Source organism: Hakea prostrata, chromosome 5, assembly GCF_041222555.1.
Source record: "Hakea prostrata isolate BN-2017 chromosome 5, UWA_Hpros_2, whole genome shotgun sequence".
NCBI lineage: Eukaryota > Viridiplantae > Streptophyta > Magnoliopsida > Proteales > Proteaceae > Hakea > Hakea prostrata.
The window spans coordinates 1,675,038-1,697,906 of NC_142604.1; the positions used below are offsets into that span (position 1 = coordinate 1,675,038).

The 22,869-nt window shown below is 36.7% G+C and overlaps 2 protein-coding genes across 4 annotated transcripts; one reads left to right on the forward strand and one right to left on the reverse strand.

Annotated features, from left to right (window-relative positions):
• Positions 1 to 807: 807 nt before the first annotated feature.
• LOC149014314 (kinesin-like protein KIN-7E) lies at positions 808 to 9,803 on the reverse strand. 3 transcript variants are annotated; one of them, XM_089155194.1, is made up of 16 exons: positions 9,464 to 9,803; positions 9,199 to 9,316; positions 8,803 to 9,039; positions 8,144 to 8,379; positions 7,500 to 7,589; positions 7,294 to 7,394; positions 7,084 to 7,197; positions 6,932 to 7,013; positions 6,790 to 6,857; positions 6,643 to 6,708; positions 6,435 to 6,559; positions 5,462 to 5,798; positions 4,470 to 4,574; positions 3,230 to 4,351; positions 1,627 to 1,949; positions 808 to 1,385 (listed from the first exon to the last, which is right to left on the reverse strand). In XM_089155194.1, exons 4-16 carry the CDS (start codon positions 8,361 to 8,363, stop codon positions 1,058 to 1,060), a joined length of 3,081 nt encoding a protein of 1,026 aa, XP_089011320.1. In that variant the 5' UTR covers positions 8,364 to 8,379; positions 8,803 to 9,039; positions 9,199 to 9,316; positions 9,464 to 9,803; the 3' UTR covers positions 808 to 1,057. The 3 variants fall into 3 exon arrangements, with proteins under 3 accessions (XP_089011320.1, XP_089011318.1, XP_089011319.1); XM_089155192.1 differs by having other exon boundaries at positions 3,230 to 4,381; XM_089155193.1 differs by lacking the exons at positions 8,803 to 9,039; positions 9,199 to 9,316; positions 9,464 to 9,803 and adding an exon at positions 8,462 to 8,795 and having other exon boundaries at positions 3,230 to 4,381.
• Positions 9,804 to 17,484: 7,681 nt separating this feature from the next.
• Positions 17,485 to 21,952, forward strand: LOC149014315 (B-box zinc finger protein 19-like). The gene is made up of 6 exons (XM_089156284.1): positions 17,485 to 18,332; positions 20,313 to 20,409; positions 20,525 to 20,640; positions 20,725 to 20,964; positions 21,339 to 21,430; positions 21,864 to 21,952. Exons 1-5 carry the CDS (start codon positions 18,240 to 18,242, stop codon positions 21,423 to 21,425), a joined length of 633 nt encoding a protein of 210 aa, XP_089012410.1. The 5' UTR covers positions 17,485 to 18,239; the 3' UTR covers positions 21,426 to 21,430; positions 21,864 to 21,952.
• Positions 21,953 to 22,869: the final 917 nt, after the last annotated feature.

The window sequence follows — 22,869 nt, forward strand, 5'->3', positions numbered from 1 at the left end:
ATGAACATGAACCGCTGACCTAATAGAGAGGAGAAGGGTCATGAAAAAAGGGGGAGACATCACTTCGTTCATGTTTGGTTTGGTTTACCAGAAACAAACAGTGAGGAGAAGGGTCATAAAAAAAGGTGGAGACATCAATTTCATTCATAAAGGTCCCTAGTTAATCACATGACTACCAACCAGTCTAACCTTCCCATGCTCATCTACCATTATTACTTTTTTGGAAACCTAATTTTCATTCCAAAGATAAAAGAGACAGGATAATTTGAGTTACACATCTTGGCAAGCCAAGCAGTGCATATCAGCCAGTCTCTCCTACTCGATAAGAAAACTGCCTTCCTTACCTTAGGAGTAACCCTGTTAATCTCTTTAGGAGAATATACACAAACTTGCACTCTAGCACTTTAGAAGTTATATATTTAATATCCCAAACTATAGGGTCAACACACCTAGGAGTTTCTAAGGTGCCCAATACGGCCTTCACTACCATTAGCTTGTGAGACGTCAAACTCAAAAACAATCGGTTTCAGATCTTTTGCATCAAGTTCTCTATGTCTATTCTTCCAAACTACTGGATGGATGATGAATATGGATGCAAAAAGAGCTTGACCATTCGTTGGATATTTTAAAACATGTTACGGATGCGTAACAATTCGTCCAAACATAGGCTTGGCGACACTCATGAGCCACCCGTGGTGCATTACCAATGCAAGGTTGGTTGAGTCACTTGAGTGATAAAGAATCTAAAGATTTATCTTTCTCAATGGAGAGGTCATGGGTTCGACCCTTCCTAATAACATTAAAAAAAGCAACTATATCGTGAGTGGGAGGAGAAAAATTGGAATACAAGGTAACTGTATTATTTGTGGAAGGTTAGAATACAGGACTCTGTAATAAGGATACAACAGAAGCAGCAAATGACAACAATACAACACCTTTATATTGCTAATCTAAGTAAATTTACAACATCACTACACTGACCACAATAAAAATAATAGTGTAAATTAATTCATGGCAGAAAACGCAATATGAATCGCTATAACCAACCATTGTTTATCTACAGAGGGATGGTACCAGAGAATGACTTACTCTGTCTCCACCTGGAACGGCCTGAGCGTTGAGGTGTGAACCTTAGGCCGAACATCTCCTTGAGGGCCTGCCCTCTCTCTAGGAACCCAACAAGCTTAGCAACAATTGTGGCACTTTCCATGACATGGTTCATGTCTTCTCTGTCTGTCCACAGGCGGTAAGCCAGTTGTTGCTTCCTTCTTTTTGAGTCTAAACGGATACCCCATTTTGCGTAGAGTTGCTTTCTCTCATTCTCTGAGAACCTCTTCTGAATTAGCTTGCTCAGCATCTCCCTCTCCTGACGCAAAGCCCTCATACTGTTTCTCCAAAAAGAAGATCAGTAAGGATCTTCTTTAATAGAATAATAATTTCATGCTTGGGTTTTGATAAAAAGGCCAATACGTTCAAAGATTTGAAATTGCTAATGATTGAGAAACCCCCACCCCTCTCTTACCTTTGACACTCGAAAAGCAAAAAACAAATGCTACAAGTATCAAGGATCCTTGCAACATGGTGAATAGAAAACCTCTTACAAGAAGAAAAACATAAACATAGTACCTTGATGCCGGTGTCACTGTCTCACCATCTTCCATGGCATGTGTAGCAAGATTGCCATTAGAAAATGAGTCCTTGAGGAAGGAAAGCCTTCTGATCTCTACTTCCATGTAAATGGAATCTGATGGATCACCTTTAAAGAGAAGGAGGAAATAGGTTCTGTGGACCAGTGATACATTGCACGAATGCCAAAGTTCAATAATCTCTCTCTGCTGTCTCTCGAATTCCAAACGCCAACTTGGAGGAGATTCTGAAGGATCCTGGATTGGATCTAAGCCTACATCCTTAACAGACTTTGCAAACTCATTAGGACTTGATTCTCTTTCCTGGAATCCAACACAAAAAAATTTGTCAAAAATATGGCACAGAGTCAGTTGCTACTATTGGCAAACCAGGACACTCATCATTAGTCATCAGCAGACTTGCTAGCCACTAGAAAAGAATTGCATTTGATTGATTTGCATAAGTAGGAAGGGGGAATACATAATTTGAGAGCTGACATTTGCAAGCCTAGGAAATATGTGCGTAACATAATGTCTCTTTCTATTGCCGTTTCAAGTACATCCCAGAGGTTGGGTGATGATCAAATAACAGGCTTCTATTGAGATTGTTACTTCCTCAAGTCCGTTACAGCACTGTTAAGCCAAATTCCAAGATTGTTTTTCTCATAAGCCTAACCCTTCTAATGTGATGTTGATCTACAATGGTTTAAAAAAAATTACAAAGGTAGGTCTTGTTTTTGGATTCTAATTAAAATACATTACAGTTCTTGAGTTAAAATTAAAATGGATATAACTCCCAACTTGTAGAGGGGACAATGTGATGAAATAAACTACTTTATCCCACATGTGCACACAGACAAAGATAAGCTTGAAAAACACAGAATGGGATCTCTGGTTCTCTATGGAAAAGATAATAAGGAACCAAAAACCTTATATAGTAACTACAGTGGAAATGGCATACCATGAAAATTAGAGGATTTAGTAAATTGTATAATTCATCTAGATCAGCCTCTCGAAAGAAGTGATGAGAATCATCTAGATGTCACTGGTGGCTAATTTCTGAATGTGTATATAGCTCTACGACATAATGAGCATGAGAAAAATCTTTTTTCATTTCCATTGACATTATTTTACGGGATAACCATAACTAAAAATCAATGGACCTTTAATATCTCCATATTTGACAGGGTAACCCTGCATTCACATAATATACAAAAGTTGGTAGTATACATATAAAAGATGCAATTCTTATTTTGAAATACCAATGTTAATTCCTCTCTTTTTTTCTTTTTTTCCTGATTAGTACCCTGTATCCAATGTCAGCAACATCTGGAATATAAAAGATCCAAATTCTTAGGTGGTACATAATATAATACGATATTGGATATTCAGAATATATATTGAGGATCACTAGGTTCAGGTAGCAACTATCAACAGGAGAACCCAAAAGGGTAATCTGCACAAAAAGGACCTAAAAGAAAGGCTTGAGGAAAAGGATTACCATACACAAAAAGAAAGGGTGGCCAAGAACAAGATAAAAAATGAGGGCATAAAAAAATATTCTCTACAAGAAGTTGCGGTAAATGAAAAAAACAGATCCTTACCTCACCAAGATGCTGCTTCTCATTCCGGAGTTCGGCCATTTCCTTCGAATCTATAACAGTAGAATTGACACTGGTAGTATCCTCTTCAGGTGAGGCTTTGCTGTTCAGTGCAGTTGGAATATCAGTGGAAAAACTCCCTTCAGGTGTCTGTGAATCTTTACTTGAAAACCTTCCAACATTGTCACCATAATTCAATACAGAAAAATTCCCATGGAAAACCTCTGGTCTTCCAGAGAAGTCTTTCTCAAACCTGCTAGGTGGTGTATTCTCAGTATGGTCCCCACCCTCAGAATATCGAGTGGGTGAACTAATCATGAGAGCAGCTCTACAACTTCTACTCCTGGTTACTTGCAATTTTCTAGAGCTAGACATGTCAGATGGAGGCCATGGAGATTGTTCATCTACGTAGGGATTGACAAGGCAATCAATGGTTTTTGGCATATGATAGAGTTTCTGCTCCAGGGCATCATACATAAAATCTTTTATATCCTTCAAATCTCCACCTCCCTTCTTTGGGGAGGATACCAACACCTGCTCTGTTGTCTCTACATTCCCCAAAGATAATATGCCTTCAATCTCTTCAGTTGACAAAGCATCAATGGTTTTTTGCATATGATGGAGTTTCTTCTCCAGTGCGTCATACATAAGATCTTTGATACCCTTCAAATCTCCACCTCCCTTCTTTGGGGAGGATACCAACACCTGATCTGTTGTCTCTACATTCCCAGTTATTGTCGAAGATAATATGCCTTCATTCTCTTCAGTTGACAAAGCATCTGGTTCTATATTTCTGACCTTTTCAGATTCCAACACCTCAATGCATCTGACTTCTTTGCAGCTGTCTTCAGAGTCTTCAACTGTTTCTTCTGTAACCTTCCCCCAACCCTGACATGGATCAGGCCCAAAACACTTTGGACTAGAGGTAGATAGACTTGGGGATGAACTGTCAGACAAATATTGGTTTTCCGGAATCTCAGGCAGCTGTGAATGAACATAATCATTCGCACCGTTAACATCAGAATACCAAGATGTGTTGATTCTTGCAAAATCAAGGGCATCATGAGGATCCTCCAAAATTGATGACTCTGATATTGACTTCACATCTTCCCAAGAGTTCTGTTCCTGAAATTTATAATGATCATTGAATCTTGACTGAGAAAGGGAAAGCACCAGTTAGTAGTTAAGACAACTAACGAACGAATGACTAGGTTCTCTTTCCAAGTTAATAAAAGATAAATACCCATAATTTAGAAGCCTGATCATCTCCAACAACTCGTAACAAATCATTGAGCCGCGATTGAGCAATATCACGCTGCTGAATGAGTTCCCTTCTCTCCATCTCCATCTGCATAAAAAGATATCAGGCAATCCCCGTTTTAGCTTACAAGAATTTGTTGCTGGCTTAATGCATTACTACATTGGAGGTACATCTCAATATGAATGCCTTAACTGCTTTCAACAATAGTTGGAAAATGGCATGCTTAACTCTGACTCAGACAAGTCCAGGTGCTTTTTGCTAAGCTAAAAAACTAATGTCAGCTAACTTTACATATTTTAAAGGGAAAAAAAAATCTCTCTCTGGGAGCATGGTTCCTCCACATGCATTGGAGGCCAGTGGGAGATCACATAGGGGCACCAAGTGGGGCATCATTACACATTTCATGGGAGTGGGGGAGTCATTTTGCCTCTCCAATGTGTCTAAGCGAAGGGCATACACTTCTAGACAGTCCCCTTTGTTGAGTTTGACTAAGCCAAGTCCATGCTGTGCATTTTTTTTAAAGATACATGATGCAGATTAGATTTTTACACATTCTTCAAAAAAAGAATTAAATAAATAAAATCTGTGTGTGTGGAGTTAAAAAGGGTCATCACAAGGTGAAGCCCACAATCACAGGTCATGATTGGATAGTACCTAAACCTTTCACAATTTGCACAAAATTAGCCACTCTTTCATACCACGACTGAGATAACAAAACTTAATAAATAGACAATTGCTTTAGGTCAAAATACTTCAACAAGGGTTGCAAAGGGCCATCCATACTACCACAAAACAAAGCATAAAAAGGCCTAAGTCATGCTTCAAGCTGAGAGGCTAAGCTATAACCATATAACCATGCAACAGAGCCAACAAACCTTTGAGCATTTATCTTTATCAAAAGAATATCTATAATTCATTGCAAGTGACTGTAAACATACTGATGCGACTTGATGGACTAAAAAATCATTTCGAACCTTTGCAATCTGAAGGTCTTTATCTCGCAGTAGTGCCAGGGAATCAGATATTACACAAGCTTGTCCTGGACTTTTCAATTCACTCTCCAGTCTAGCCAGTTCCTTCTGCAAATGTTTTACCAGTGCCTTGTCAGACATAACTACATTAACTCTTGCATTGGTAGCTACTTGGTTTGCACAACTTGCAAACAGAAGTGTATTTCTGGACTGCTCAACATGGCTCCGTGCAGGACTCATGGTGCAAATGATAGCAGTTCTGGCATTTCCTCCTAATGAGTGTTGCAGTATGCGTGTTAACTTAGAGTCTCTATAAGGGACATGTCCGTTTCTTCCTTTGCTGCAAGAGTTAGCAGTTTCAAAGGAATAAGTAGCGAAAAGAACAACCATCTCAATGCCATTGTGAAATCAATATCCAGAAAAGAACAAAGTAACATAATACAGCAAACAAGACCAATAGGTAAATGAACAACCTCAGGTTCCTCAACTAAATGATATGCACAATTTAATGGGGTTCTAACCATTAATGGCATCTATCTTCTATAATATATCATACTACAGTAAGATTACACAGTCAACACATTAAGTAAGTCTAGTTAGTATAGTTGCTTTATTGTTATCTATGGAAGTGTTAATAGTTCGACAATGTAAGAGTTTGTGTATCAATGTGAGAGTAAGCAGGAAAGACTTCATTCTGCCTTCAATTCCATTACTGATAAAGCAACCATACAACATAAACTAGAGACACTAAACCGATCCAGACACAAGAAAAATCATATATAAATTTGACAGGGACGTCAAGATCAACCAACCTCATGAGAAATAATAAACACAATGGTGCAATGACCCACATTCGAACTTTTCTAGCAATCTCGTGTTGTTCACAAGTAGTCATATATGACATATGGTGTCAACAGCAGGGCAGGAAGTAGTCTTTAAGGGATAAGCAAGGCAAAAGCAAGAAAAAGATAGTCACCTCAGTTTGCGAATAATAGTTCCCAGGGTGAGCAAGCTGCGATTAATGTGGCAACCCTCTTTTAATCTTGTTCCAGCTGATGATGCCTGAGATGCACGCTCGCTTCCAGCCAAATCAACAAAATTCTGGACAAAAGAACACATCAGAAAAGATTTGCTAGGAAAATCTTCTTAGCTGCTCATCAAGGAGAAGACAAACTAATTCATACCACACTAGCATTAAGTGTACTTGAGTTGCCCTTGCCCAGGAATTCACGAGCAGAACTTTCAATAGTCTGCAGCAGCACACATTAGGAGAAAAGGTCATACCAAAATTTCAGGAAGTTTTAACTTCTTTGTTTGGAAAAGAGCCATACCAGTCTCAGAATTTGATGAGATCTGGAGCTGGTTTCATTAAGGGATGTCTCGCCAACCTGTCTTTGAGCTGCAAAACCAATATTAAAGATAAAAATATGCAGCCATCAAGCAAGAGACTACCACAGAAGTAGAATGCCTTACCTTCACAAAAGGATAAGAGTTCCTGTAGATGGTTCCAATCCCTTAGAGTTTCTTCAGTAAGTTTCTCCACAATAGTCCCCCTCTGCTGATTTTAGGTACCCATTAGTACTAAGCCCATTAGATGCCAAAGTTACAAAATAAATAACAATCACCTCTGGGTCATCTAGAAGCCTCAACGGAGTAGCATCTGCACTAAGGAGGTCACTGACAGCTTCATTGTATATTTCAATTGCAGAGAATTTCAAAACAAATGCTCTCTCTTGATGCTGCCAAAAATTAACCTCAGATATTGTAGGGCTCTTAAATTATAATAGGAAACTAATTGAAAGAGGAAAGGCTGGTGCAAACTTGAGTTTGAATACCGTGTTTATGTAATCATATATGTCAGCAACTGAGTGATCCGTAATTCCACTCATAGTATATGTCTTTCCACTGCTAGTTTGCCCATATGCAAAAATGCTTGCTGAAAAAATAAATATTTTGGAATGTAATTGTATTTACTTGTCAATGGAGAAAATAAGTACACACATGCACACACAAACAAATGTGAGGAGAAGATTATACTCACAGTTAATACCACTGACAACGGAAAGAACAACCTCCTTAGCTGCTTCCTCATAAACCTGCCTCGTGGAGCAGTCACAACTAAATACTCTGTCTATTGCAGAAACGACAACACAACCACCCACCCCAAAAAAAGAGAGGATGAAATAACAATCAGAAGAATGTATATTCTTAATGAACAATGGAATATGAAGAATGATATCTGTTAGAAAAATTATATTTTAATCAAAACTTTAAATTTCAACTTCCTTGAGACAGACATATACTGATCAATTTTGGAAGGGAATTTGATTAGTTGCACATATGGTTAAATACAATAAAGACTCAGTGATTTGGTATTTAAGGACAGACTTTACATGGTTTGACAAATTGGAGCCAACTGTAAAAAGAATTGATAAGATCAAGTAACTGGAAACAAGAAAATCCGAAATACTAGAAGCACAATAACTACAACAGATACGAGATTCACCAGGAATCATGCAAGTCATCAAGACGTAAATTTTTTTGCTATACTCCTCTGCGAACTACTCGGATCTCTATCGCTTATATTCACATGAATTGAAATATTAAGATAGAGATTAAGATAATTCACTAAAATACTAAATTTGGGGGGGGGGGGGGGGGAACTGTGGATAAGCATCTAATTACCAAATGTATAGGCAGATGGGTACATAGATCGCTCTGCAAGGCTGTTCCTGAATATGATCGTGTTATTATTGATGCATTCCCAGTCCGATACATCATTCCTGGCAATTTCCTTTACGTTGAGAGGCCTCAGCCTCACAGAAACCAAAATTTTTTCCGCACCGGCATTCGCTCCCGGTGGTTTTTCCCACCGTTGGAGCTCCTCTCCATCAATCGACCCCATTCCTTACCTCCGCTTCCTGAACCAAAAGAAGAGCATGAAAAGATAAGCATCATATTCAAATAAAATGCTGGCAGGAGGAAAAGATACAGAATACCCACAGCTCTTCGCCGCGGACCTAAGGCTGTTGAACTCGTATACAATGATTAAACAAGCCCCTTACACCCTCATTGTCTAAAAACAACTACCTAATCATAGGATAGTGTATCATGTGCATGTCGGTTACTGTTTTGTCTCATGCTCCGCCGATTCCTATAATTTTTTATGTTCCTCCTTTGGAAATGACGGTTCGAAAATTAGAGGACTCGAGACAGCTAAAATTTCCGACCGAATTCACGACTTCTGATGCTCTAAGAGATGGAATTTTAGTGTTTTTTTTGTATTGAAATGGCAAGTGGTGTTTGTATTTTCTGATATGTCCCCGCATCCCAGACTGTCTCACCTTGTTTTTCTTTCTCCCTTCCTTCTCTCTCTTACTTCGCTTCTGAAGTTTCCATCAGGTTATGTATTTTAGTCGTTTTCAAGGAACGGTGTTGACCTCAGCTCAGATCTTCGCCGATTCTTTTTTGTGACTCAGTTCGCGCGGATTGCGGACGGAACCTTCAGAAAACACTGTACATTCTCTGACTTCTGCAAATGTTGATTCTGACGTTTTTTAAGACTAAAGTTCCAGTTCCACCTGCAAAATCCAAAATGCTGGTTTAAAATTTATAGATCAAAAACAAAAATTCGAAACATCATAATGTAGTACAGTATGTTGTTTCGAAATCAACAGAATCTCCTACTTCGAAACGTTTCCCTCCAAAACTAACTTTCCGACCAAAACTGAAGTATTTACCTCTTCCGACAACGAACTCGCCACCGGTATCAGATCTTGCAAATGAATCGGCAAAAGCGTTGAGACTTGAGAGCTATAACTTTCGCAATTCACAAATGTATGATGTCACACAACGGATCTGCAGTTCTCTTCGTAATTAGAAAACTTCTCAAAATTCAAAAGCGTATTGCTTCTTCCAAAACAAAAACAACAAAAAAAAAAAAAAACAAATCTCCTGTAATTCTCAAATCATCAAAATTCCAGCATCACTTGAAGTGGAGTATACCTTTACAAATCGAATAGAGAGGAGCAGATATTATATTCTGTAAAAAAAACGAATCAAAGGAATAGAAAATAGTTGTTGTAGATCGTTAACCGCTTCTTGTTCCTTCAACGAGACAAAATTGCAGAGAAAAGGAAACAGGGGGAGAAAAGAGGTTAGAACAGTAACACCATTCCTTTCTCTCTCTCTCTCTCTCTCCCCTCTTCTATCTTTATCGTCACAAAAGTTTTCTCAGATTTGAATTTAGAGGCTTTCTCTGCTTAGCAACGAAAGCAAACGGACGGCGACGAGGTCAACCATATCTCGGCAGTTAAAACATCACTCGTTAGGTTCGTTGGCTCCAGTGTGTTAATATCAGCCTTTAAAATAAAACCGTTCCCGCGAACAGAATTTCACAATTATCCTTGAAGAAATTTCTGATTCACCTAAAAATAGTCCGTAATTACAACAAAACTCCATCCGGATTTTTTATTTGTCCAGTTCATCTAATATATCAAACTTCCACTTCTACAGTCCTACTCCTCCCCTTTATTTTTCGACTACCAGAATTATTAATTGCTAAATACTCCTTACAAATTCCTTCAATGGATAACACCTACTAACGAATTTTGATGGCGATATTTACCTAATATATCACAAAATATTCCAACAATAAATTAATGCAAAAATTTATGTGTTCCACGTTCTAAATTAATCTCGAAATTGACAAATTCATTTAAAATTTGGGATTTAAGTATTTATTTTAGTAGTTAAAATATAATTCTAATTTTTTTCTTTTCAATTCGTAAAACATCACTTGAAATCATATTATTGGTTGAAAAAAAAATAATCATATTATTCTTGTAAGAGTTATTAGTGTAGGACTAATATCGGTTCATTTCTAAAAAGGAAATGGATCATCTTTAACCGACACTTTAGCTGAGAAAGCTGGTGCAACCGATATCCAATTATTGGACATTGTAGTTTAATATATTTTATTATTTATTAGCAAAAAAAAATATTATGACTTAAACTTTTGGTTTTTTGTTTGGTAATGTTTGAAAATTTTGTTGAAGGAAAATAAATGTTAGAAGAGGGTAAAGTACTCGTACTAGCAATAACTAAGATATTAGAAGTCCCAAACATTTTGAAGAAGAAATCATCTTGTACCGAAATGCGTCGGAGTCAGGACGGTTGTTGACCACGAATTACAAGGACCTATAAAGTTAGGGTGATAGGATTTATTTTTTAAAATATTTTATAATTTTTTACTTTTGAATCCTACATAATTTATAATTTGTAATTGTAACACCGCTAAAAGAGCATAGAGTGTTCCTAGAGAAATGATTCACACTCAATGAGTTAGAATTTTAAAATTTATTTTGGGTAAACGTGTATTTGTCAACATAGATCTTTTGAACCAATTCTGATACCATGAGCAAGACATCTAGCAGCCAACCGCTCTTGACTCTGTATTTGTATAGTTGATGACGTGTTTGATGCTCATTCATGAGATGTATGATTAACGGCTGACAAAAGCTTACAATGGATTTTATGTGGGACCAGTTTGACTTTGACCCGAGAAGAGAAAAGTAGGAAACCATCATAGGACATGAGTAATCCCATGAAACGGGATGCATGTTATCATTTGTTCCTGATAAAGTAGAAATTTCGGTACATGCTTTTGTCTGCAAGCGCATGTGGCATGTGGCATGTGACATGCATGCAAATGGGCAGATCACTCCATGTGCAACCGTGAAAAGAAGGAAATCAAAAGCATGAAAAGGGTAACTCCATCATCCATTGCTTCATGGCCCAGAAAAGTGGAATTCATTACTCCAACCCCACTTTTTGTTTTCTGTTGCAGCTGTAAGCCTGTAACCGCATTTACTTATTGCGAATTATGAATCATGAGTTCATCTCCCAAAAAAATATATATATATATGAATCATGGGTGAGGATTATTAAAGTGGCCACCATCATTGGATAGGAATTAAATTAAATTAAATTAAAAAAAATCAAGAATATAATAAAAATATAAATATAAATATAAAAAGCATGAAAATTATTCATTAATTTACCACATGATACAAAGATTATATTGTGATGCTTCATTAAACATATAATGTATGTAAATAAATGAGGGGCACCGTGGTAGGTATTTTTGTTTTGGACTCTTTTTGAATAAGTCTATAATATTGGGAGGATTGTTTAAGATTTAAAAATATCATTTTTATAAATCTTGTGTATTATATTTCTCATTCATATATTATAATCTATGTTTTTTTGTTGTTTTATTATAGTTATGTAGTATTATAAATGAGAAAAATGATTAGTTAATCATATAAAGAAAAGAGTTAGGTTGAATTAGCCTATTATTAAGACAAAATATGTATTACCCTCTTGGGCTTGCTTTAATTTTGTAGATTATTTACAATTATCATGATCATTAGTTCAAGCATCTTGCATCACCATTATAACACTCGCAACTTAAAAACTCACATTTTATAGGATTTTAAATAATGGTGTGGGTTTTTTAATCTGGACAAGCCGGTGTCGGACTCTTAGGAGACTAGAGACTTCTTCCATAGATGGTGCATCAAGGTATCATTCAATATAACTCAGCCTAGATGTGCTCGATGGGAGAAGCTGCCAAAGGGTTGGGTGTAGATTCATTGTGATGGGTTGGTGCTGGAGAACCACGATGGCTATGGTGTGATTGGGTGAAATGCCGACGGACTTTTGCACTTGTTGGGAAAACGGTTTATAATAACATTCTTCATATAGAGTTCTGAGCAATAAAGATTGGTTCATCTTACGCATTGCATAAGGGAGTACGTATGGTTCAAGTGGTTTCCAACTATTTGGCAGTGATTTCTATGGTGGTGGGTACTTTCCAAATCCCTTGGTACACTGCAGACCTTGTCGGCAAGAATTGTCCATGGGTTTCAGGGAATACACCTTCGTACATAGGGTGTGAAAACTTAATGCTTGTGCGGACTATTTGGCTTGCTTCACGGGTTGTTGGTGAAATAGAACTTGACTATGATGACCTTTCACTTGCTATTCTCACAACCTTATCAGGAATGATGCAACTAGTAAATGCTACTACAAAATGTAACTCTATATCTCTTTGAATTTTCTATTCTATTTAATTTAATACAAGTTCCTAGTTTGTGGAAAAAGTCACACTTCTACCAACAACAAAAAAGAAAAAAGAAAAAAAAATCCAAAAATTCACATAAATAAAAAGAAAAATATCACTTAATTTGATACTTCAAAAAAAAAAAAAAAAAAAAGCACATAAATTTTGATGGACTATTATTAATGGAAGTAAGTTCTTTAAGCTTGGTTCATTTCACCTCATCATCTCTCTCACTTTTTTTTTTTGGTGAAGTTAGGGGTTCTATTTTATAAATAGTTTTGTTATAGCGGGAGAGTTTTTTTTTTCAAATAAAGAGTTGACCATTTTTTTTTCCTTTTTCTTTTTGTCCAAAAGTTGACTACCATATTTAAGGGTATGGCTTAGATGATATTTCATTTAATCCAAATTATGTATATCAAAGACTTAAAAATGTTCAAACACATGCTTTTTCAATATATTTTTTAATTTTTTTAAATATGTTTAAAGTGTTGACAAAGTCAAAAAAAACTCCAAATGTGGAGTTCAAAAATCATATTGTGAAATTTGTTTGGTGGATAAATATCTTATTTGTGATTATTAACTTTTGGTAAAGAATAGATTGCCCTATATTTGTGATGCTTCTAGGAAGAACATTTAAAAATTTTTGATATAACCCACTAATGTAGGTTATACTTGTTTTTGAATGTTTTCAATTTCATCTATAATATTTAAAAATTTTCAATTTATTTAATTTATGTGTAGGTTTCTTTTATTGGATAGACTTTTTCTCTCTTTTATGGTTGACTTTTTAGGAGTCTCTGTTCTTGTCCATGAAACTATCTATAAATTAAAAATCAAGGGCATAAATAATTTTCTTTTCAAAAAAATATCAATATTGAGAACATAATATCATTGATATCTAAATGCAACTAAACTGGTTTGTCGAACAAAAGCATTTAATTATACCAACGGGGGGTTGGTCCAAGTGATGAACAGCTTAGTCCGCTTATATCGAAATCTTGTGGATGCAAAAAATCCCAGCTGGGAGACTCATCCACCACAGCCAGGTGTGCGACCCGGGTCGAACACTGGATTAGTCAAGGCAAAACCTTGGAATCGGGGTTGGCAACAAAAAAAAAAGAAGCATTTAATTATAGTACAATACCTAAGGGCCTGTTTGGTTACATGATCCAGAGATTTCAAATCTCTATATTCATAAATATGAAACTTGTACCATTTGGTTGTGTGAATCCCTGGATTCATGAAATATAGGAATTCACTTTTTACACTAAAAATGAGAATTCGTAGATTTATGGGTATGATGTGAAATCTAGAGATTTCACCCCTACTATAAAAGCACTAAACATTTACGCATTCACAAAATTATGATGAATTTATAGATTTCATTCCATAAATTCAGGTTAACCAAATAGTTAATTTTATAAATCGTGACTCCATAAATTTGAAATCTCCTAAGTCAAGTATGCAAACAAACCCTAATGAATCCTACAAATGGTTTCTCACATTATTATTTTGTGTACAATATTTTAGGGCCTGTTTGGTTACATGAATCCAAAGATATTTGAAATCTCCAGACTCATATAACCAAACAGGCCCTTATTAACCGGTATTGGTAATCTATCTTAAGAATAAGTAAAATACCAAAATATCTCATTACCAAAAAAAGAAATACCAAAATATCAATCAGAAAACAATTGCCATGATCAAACAATTTCTCATTATCGGTTTGGGGATCACATCAATCACAGTCATATTTTAGTTTACTATAAATAATTAAAATGGGACCCATTTTTTTTTATCAGTATATTGATTTTCTTTGGATAGGTACTAACATGTATGGACAAGTCCCGTTCATGTGCTTGTACGAGTACATTCAATTATTCAAGACATTCTGAGAATTGAGGTTAAAAATCAACATCTCAGAATATGAGTTCTAAAGTTCAAATCTCTTTTAGAATCAACGGAAAATTTACATTTGCATTCTTAAAATGTAGCTAAAGTGCGCATAAACTTGTCCGAAAGAATCTTAAATGGACACACAGAGAGGAGAATGTGGATCATCTCCCCTGATGGATAGTATTCTGTGCTCCCCCGAAGGTGCTACAACTACAGATTATGTGGAGTCTACAAGTAAAAATAATAAAATGAGTTGTCTGGTTACATGAGTATGAAGATTTCAAATATCTATAAATTTCAAATCTATAGAATCATAATTCATAAAATTAACTGTTCGATTGTGGAATAAAATTTTTGGATTCATTATTAAAAGCTATTTAGTTGACGTGATTTTTATGAATGCGCAAATGTTTAGTGTTTTTATAGTAAGGGTAAAATCTTTGGATTTCATCTCATACCCATAAATCTACAGATTCATGTTTTTAGTGTAAAAAAATAAATCTCTAAATTTCATGAATCCTCAACGATTTTCACAACCAAACAGGTTGTAAGACTCGCATTCATGGATCTAGAGATTTGAAAATATCTAGATTCATGTAACCATACAGGCCCCCCTACTCCATCACCCTAATCCATGTGGGCCCCTTGTATTTCGTTGTCAATAGCTGTAAAAAAATAAATTCCATCCCCCTAACCTTGTGGGCCCCTCTGTAATTCGTGGTCAATAGCTATCGAAAAAGATAATCCGGAGAGATAGAGAGTAGACAATGTGAGAGAGTGAGTTTGTTGTTAGGAGAGGCCATCTGATGGGGGCCCAGCCCATTGAGATATCAGCTATCATGCACAACAAGGCCCCATATTTTAGGTGGGCTGTATTTGGTCAGTTAAGTTGGCAAGTGAAACACGTTGTGTGACCCATCCACTTGCCATATGAGGGCCTGAGGGGTAGCTAAATGTACGTTGCAGGGGGAAAGGAAAGGACAATGATGAAATGAGCTACTAACCAGTGGCACGTACCATTTGTTGCCAACCGAGCGAGATTGACCCAGCTCAACTCCATTATCAATCTCCATGAACCCTCCAAAGAGGTCCGATTGACAAAGTTTATTAGTGTCACTTTTTCTTTTCTTTTTTGGTAATTCAAATTTTAGTGTCTCAATGTCTTAGCTTCTTGGAGCATTTTTCCATTTCACCTCATTGGCTTATGAAATTATGCAAGGTGATGCATCCCTTGTAAAATCTTCTCTTCCCAATTAGGGTTTTTTGCTAGTAGATTTGAATGTAAATGGATATTGGTCGTAAAGAAATTTACTATTGGTTAAGGGTGTCAATACGGTATCAAAAAATTTTAATCGTACTAAATCGCGCCGCTTAAAACCACTTCAAATTCAATACAGTATGTACCGAAACCGTTTTCTGGAATTTAGAACGGTATGGTTTTGGTTTTGGTTTCAGACTGTGTACTATCGATATATACCGTATACCGTACCAAATTATCGAATACCGATATCGTACCGAATACCATTTTTGTACCGTATTGAAGGTTAGTTTTGTAATTTTATTTTAAAGTTTAAACCCTCATAAAGTTATAACCCTAAGTCCCAAAATCCTTTTGTTTTAGACTTTTGTTCTATAAATTGGTTTAGCTAAACTAACAATCTTCTCATGACCAGAATTGATGAAGTTTGCAGGATGCTGACCAGCAAGCATATGACAAGATACTAGGTTACTTCTCTTTGTCCAGCCCTTTGTCCCTTTGTATGTCATCTACATCATGCACAACAGAAAGGAGCTAGCTCCAAGGAATTAGAATTTCAGAAGTGAATCTAGGTTGGTTGAACAACTTCAAGGATTTGATTAAAGCTTACTGTGGCATTGTTCTATCTTGACCCATCTAAACTTTAAAGGTTGCTCATCAAGTTACTGATTAAGATCAAGCACGGAGGCACAAAAAACCACAATATAACACAGATGCATCCATCAACCAGATCAAGTTCCCAACAAGCTGCCTAATCAACACAATTTACTCCATTGCAAGTTGCTTGCAACCATGCTCTTCCAAAGATTGATTATATGATATATAAGTTTATTTTCAAATTTATATTTATTCTTTAATTACAAAACATAAAGCACAAGCCTTCAATCCTTTGATGTCATACATGGAACGTAAGCAACTGATCACTACTTCCTGTTGAAGGGATCAAATGATCAATTTTATTGAATCACAAAAAGAAACAGTGAGACTTGATGTCATGGAACATCAACACATGACCACTTCCCGTAGGATAGATATCTATTAATTAAAAAAAGAATCGGTTTTATACTTTCATACCGTAACAAAATCGAACTGTATACCGAACCGTGCCGTTTTTTTAATACCGATTTCATACCGTATCTTATAAATATAATAGAGTAGAATGGATCACCTCTTTGTGTAGAAGAGGAATGTGTTTCTGGGTTCAAATTGTCTGCTACGTCCAAGAGAGTGACCATCCATCAGCCAACTAGCAACTACCAATGAATGCCAAGTGTTCCATATGAATTTCCAACAATTGGATTATGATAATTTTGAACTAGCCTAACCAGATTGGTTAATCGATCAAACCAAACTATGAAGAATCCAATAGTTAGAAATTCATAGGGAAATACGTGGCATTTATTGGTAGTTGGCTGATGGATGACCGCTCCCTTAGATAGTGTAGACTATTTGAAATAACGTGCTCTTCTGACAATTCTCTATCTCACAATAGAAATGGAGCCCACCTTGGAGCTCACCTTTGAGTATTGACAAAATGTATTAATAGAAAAACATCTTCACTGCCTGATGCAAGGTGATTTTGATCCAAAATAGAGTTCATGTTATAGTTCGATTCGGCAGAACCCTAGTTGCGATCTTAAGAAGTTTGACTGATTTCAATTCGGTGTTGACCTCCCGATCTTTTGAATCCATTAAGAGAGATGCTATATGAAACATCTGGCTCAGAGAAAAAGGTTTCAGAGATGCCACGGTGAAGGAAGGAACGTCTGGTTTAGAGACCAAGGAGTCAAAATGAGTTGGGCCAGCTCAGATAGGAAAGTAGTGGGTGACAGTACATCTGTAGTCATTTTCACTCCCCACCACCAACGAAACTTGTGGCAATGGAATATGGAGAGCGAGAAGGAAGCATTAGAGTGACAAAGCCAAAGATCTTATTTCCCTATTCGTATTTTGGACTTTCTGGTTTAAAGAGGAGAAGAGCTCTTCTGGGTGAACGACTACCGTGAGATTTGCTTTTATGCTCGCTCTCTCTCTTCCGTTCTTCTTTCTTCTTTCTCGAATCTCCCTCAGGACCCCATAGCCCTTCTTCATTTGATCGCCTTTCTTTATGTCTCTCACATCAACTCATCCATTGTAGCTTCTCTAAAAACAGACATAAATCCATTGATCCATTCAATCTCTCTCTCTTTATTTCCTTTTCTAGAATCACCATAAGCAGACATCCCTGTAACCCAAAACCATCTGTATCCAACAACAATAATCAGCATATCTTTATTTATATCGTATAAATTTTTAGATGATGAAGTGAGGATCTTGCATCTCTGCTTGAGTCTTTCTTGATTCTTCCACTACCCTTTATCCAGTTCTCTGTAAAGCCTTCATATTTCTTCAGTTATTTCCTTTTTTAGCGGTCCCATACTTCTCTTGTTTCTTTCTTTAGTTTGCTTGGTGTCACGATGATGTTGAAGCAAACAGAGGACAAATGAGAGAAGGAGAGAATTATGCGCACACTCTGTGATGTTTGCGAGAGCGCAGCCGCCATCCTTTTTTGCGCTGCAGACGAGGCTGCTCTTTGCCAATCTTGTGATGAGAAGGTATACCTACTCTGCTTGTTTCTTTTTTCATTAATTATTTGATGGGTTTTGATAATTAGGGGTTTAATCAACTTGGGGGTTAAGCCCAGAGCTCAATTTTCTGATTTCAGTTGAAAGAAGTTATAAAAAGTTTATCTTTTTGGGGATGGGTGTAAAAATGTTGCTGGTAGTCTGGTACTATATGTTGTCGATCAGTGATGGATTGTAAAGTGGCACATATAAGGAGCAGAGTTTGCTGGTTCAGTTCCAAGATCCAATTTTTGTTACTTGCCAATGTGTTCTTATCCATGTCAAATAATTTGTTTGTATTGTTGGTGTTGTTGGTATTTCCCCCTTGATGAGAAGGGAAAATGCTTGTGTGAGCACATCCTTATATTGGTCCTTTTGGGCATTAATTGGAAGATTTCAACTCTAGGTATCTCACCAACTTTCAGTTCTTGCTTAACGTGTCTGATTGAGTAACTAATAGATAGTCTGTCAACAGACCATTTATTGGTCTATAGATGGACAGATGCTTTGAGAATCAAGTATATGACATATAAGTTCAGGGGAAATTTCTTGGAGACTAGACGGTCAGCCAACAAGAGGATCTTTTAGTTTAATGCACCTCATGGAATAGGAAATAAGAGTCCCTTTTTTTTTTGGGGGGGGGGGGAAACAGTTTCCAGTGTATGGCTGACCTAGTGTCCTCCTTGCTTTAGTCCTAAGTTGATAGATCTTCTAGTTTGATGGGCTTCATGGAGAAAGAAGTTTCTTTTTAAGCAATGAAACAAGAGATTCCTTTTTTGCATGACTAAGTTCACACACGAAAGCATAAATCAAATGTTTGACACCTAGTCGAGTGACAACTAGGTGTGTGGTGTTTTGTTGTCTCTAACCCAGTCTACTTGGTCAGTGAGTTTCCATTTGACAAAAATTGAACCATATATCTTATGGGAACCTGATTCTGGGGATATTGCCTACTACTTCTTAGATGATGTTGCTGCAAATTTTGTATTGTTTAGATGCAGATGGATCTTGTCAATGGCTAGGAGAACTGTTGAATACCCTCAATCCTTCTGTTATCTTCATCTGTGGGTTTAATAGGGCAGGGTCTATTTACTAGGCACTTAGGATCAATCTTAATTTCAGCTAGTATCCATGGGGAACTTGTTCTTTTTGGGATTCATGGTGTCAGTTACAGTTATCTGTGGATTCTTCAATCTTTGGCCTATAAGCTTTGGAGTTTTGCCTGTGGTCTTTGGTTGGCTTTCCCTTAATGTAATTATACTGTTAGGTGGAGGAGGTTCATCAGTTATTGTGGGTTTGATCTCTGCTTTGTAACATAAATTGAAGTCTCACACTTCTTTGGCATCCTTTGGCTTTTCGACTATTCTTGATTCAATGAAGCCTAGTTATCCTCATTTGTTCACATGTGTTGTTGCTGGAAATAAAGTTCTAGATATGCATATTGAACCTCGTTCCTCTTTCCTGATGTTGTGGCTGTCCTTTGCAGATATGCTACTTTTCTCCGTGGATCCCTGTGAACATTGTCTTTTGATATTTTTAAATTTTTTGCTCATGTATCAGAATGGAATTTTTACTTGGGGTCTCAAAGGCTATATAGTGGGAATTGGAGTGCTCAAATTTTGGAAGTTACTGTTATTTCCATATTTTAAAAAAGTAGTCATAATTTCAGCAGCTTATTGAAAGATTAATTTTGTAATTCTTTTGAATCATACAACTAGTCAATCTTAGGTTTCCAGATCACTCACTACCAAGTTGCTATCGTTTTATGGAAAGAAAAAAACTGTGATTATGGCGATAAAGATTGCGACAGTTCTTGGAACTGTATCAGTGAAAGCTTTCTTTTGGATTGTGTTTTTCCTAGGACAATTATAATCTTGCGTTGTAAACCAATTCTTTACTCCAAAGTCCTGCTGGAGTTTGATCCATGTTTTGTAGCAGATGGTTGAGTGTTTTGCTATATTTGAGTGGCAGGTCCACATGTGTAACAAACTTGCTAGTCGACACGTGCGGGTAAAGCTAGCGGACCCTAGTGATGTTCCTCGTTGTGACATATGTGAAAATGCACCTGGTATGCGTCCTTATAGTTTTACTTTTAATTTATTAGGAATTTATTTTTTCTTCTTGTTGATTTGATTGATGTGCCTAAACCTTTCTTCTTGAATTCTCTTGGAAACTGGATGTAGCATTCTTTTACTGTGAAATAGATGGAAGTTCCCTTTGCCTGCAATGTGATATGATTGTACATGTTGGAGGCAAAAGAATGCATGGAAGATATCTCTTACTGAGGCAACGAGTTGAGGTTTGTGAACTGTTCACCATGGATTAGATTGTTGCATTGTGTGAAATCCTTGATTAAATTCATCTCTCTCTTTTTGTTCTGCAGTTTCCAGGTGATAAACCTGGCCAATTTGAGGACCTGGCCTCACAACCCATGGTACAGGGTCAGAATAGAAGGGAACACATTCAGCCTCCTAGAATGACTGCAAGAGAAAATTCACAAAACCACAGGGTCTCTCCCACGGTTCTAAATGTTGATGGTAACAGCCATGGAAAGGTGGATACAAATATGATTGACCTAAATGCTAGGCCAAATCGAGTACATGGGCAAGCTTCAAATAGTCAGGTATGGAAGTGTTATGTTGTGACTTTGAATAGGGATATCAGCAAGTTGTGATTTGCCAACGCGACTAGCAACCACACTGTTTTACTTTTGAGATCACAGGCCCATGCAACTGGGGGCCTATGATGCTTGTAGCCCATTTCATGGCAAAGTTTGGATTAGGGCCTTTGTCAGACCTAACTCAGTGTTGGCTACCTGTTGAAAGCCTAGGTTTATACTGATGAGTACAGGTCAGGTATTGGGGAGGACTGGTTCTAGGGCAACTAACTTATCTGAATACCTGACTGCTCCAAGAGTTCATGTGCACCCACACATACGCATATTGATCTCCCAATTATATATATGCGCATGATAATCATTGTGTTATCTTGTTATAGGCACACGGTGTTGATGTTCTAAGTGACAATAATCATGAAGCAAGTGTGGTTCCTGTGGGATCTTTCGATAGAGAGACTGAGAAGTGAGCAAGGTATCTTTTATACCTTTCCTGATGGTAGCTCACCTATCCCTTGTTTTTCTCCATTTCTTGTTTTATTAGATGGATGCCATGAATTCTGAGATTTGGGAGAATAGGGATTCTCATTAATGAAACTCACTTCAAATGAAAATGTTGTTCCTTTACTTTCAATTTTCGGAAGTGTTTCAACATGTAGTGTAGGCCTGTCATTACAGTAGTGAGGGAGAATGAATTGTATTGTGATGCCCCTCCAAATATTGGGAAGTTCATGATGAAATATCGCTGTTCTTACAAAATTGCCGGACGTGAATCTCCGACATGTTATTTATATCTTTCGATTCATATACTATGTTGATGTAAATCTCTTTAGTTATGGGAATTTACTGTCCTTTCGTATGCAAAGAACAAATAATTCACTCTTGGGAAACCTCGGATGTGTGTGCAGGTAAACTAATTGCAGCTTCAACCATGTGCCGAAATTGGTGGCCTCTATCTTGCTCTAAATTTGATGACAAGCTGAAGAAAGAAATAAGACATGCATGGGAAGACTACCCTTGTGCTTTTTTTGTATTTTCTATACTGAGGGCCTTCAGCTTTGTCTCTGACCAACTTCAATTGCTGCACAGAGAATGGGGAGAACTGTACATGGTTAAAACAGATGAGATTTTTGTAAACAGGCTCTCCTTAATGCTTGACAATTTCATTTGGCCGTGAAAGGAAGGTGAGGGATGCTTTGATTTCATGGTTGTGTGTTTTTCGGTAAAGCTGTAGGTGTATGCATTGATTTTGGCCATAGATTTTAACTTTCAAATTACCCACTCAATTTGGCAGTTCCTGACCGTTCCAAACCAATTCTGAGCTTATTTTGGTTTTGTTCTTTAAAACGTGGTTCCTACTTACTGGTCTTGGACATGGTATGTTATTAATTCGGAACATATCACTGAACTGATTCTTTTTCCTTTACCCATAAAGAAAAGAAAAAAGAAAAATGGAAAAACTGATATATTTTTTAATTTTCTTTTGAGTACTTAATTAAATAGTGAAAATTCATAATTTTTTTTTTTTGAGTAAATTGCCCTTGGCACCTCAAAATGGAGGCATTAAAGCACTGACACTCCACTTTATGTTTAAAAAACAAAGACACTCCAAAATTGGATTTTCATTGGAAATATTTGTCCAAATTATTCACTGAAAATAGTTAAATCATTGTTTATTTTAAAAATATTTTTATAATAAACAATGTTTGGAAATATTTAGTGAAAAATTGAACAAATATATCTAATAAAAAATTAATTTTGGGGTTTGTGTTTTTTAAACATAAAGTGGTGTATCAGTGCTTTAAGGTCTCCATTTTGGGGTGCCAGTTGTAATTTGCTCCCTTTTTTTTTAATAGCTGACGAGTTTATATTTTTTTTTGTGGGGGGGGGGTTGGAATATTATTAATATAGGTG

Excerpts from the sequence above, each read along its gene's own strand:
- LOC149014314 (XM_089155192.1), bottom strand. The coding sequence starts at position 8,363 with ATGGGGTCGATTGATGGAGAGGAGCTCCAACGGTGGGAAAAACCACCG. Across the intron at positions 6,709-6,789 it reads CTCATCAAATTCTGAGACTG|ACTATTGAAAGTTCTGCTCG; the intron begins GTATGGCTCTTT and ends GTGCTGCTGCAG. Across the intron at positions 5,799-6,434 it reads ACTATTATTCGCAAACTGAG|CAAAGGAAGAAACGGACATG; the intron begins GTGACTATCTTT and ends TAACTCTTGCAG.
- LOC149014315 (XM_089156284.1), top strand. The coding sequence starts at position 18,240 with ATGCGCACACTCTGTGATGTTTGCGAGAGCGCAGCCGCCATCCTTTTT. Across the intron at positions 20,410-20,524 it reads CATATGTGAAAATGCACCTG|CATTCTTTTACTGTGAAATA; the intron begins GTATGCGTCCTT and ends AACTGGATGTAG. Across the intron at positions 20,641-20,724 it reads TACTGAGGCAACGAGTTGAG|TTTCCAGGTGATAAACCTGG; the intron begins GTTTGTGAACTG and ends TTTGTTCTGCAG.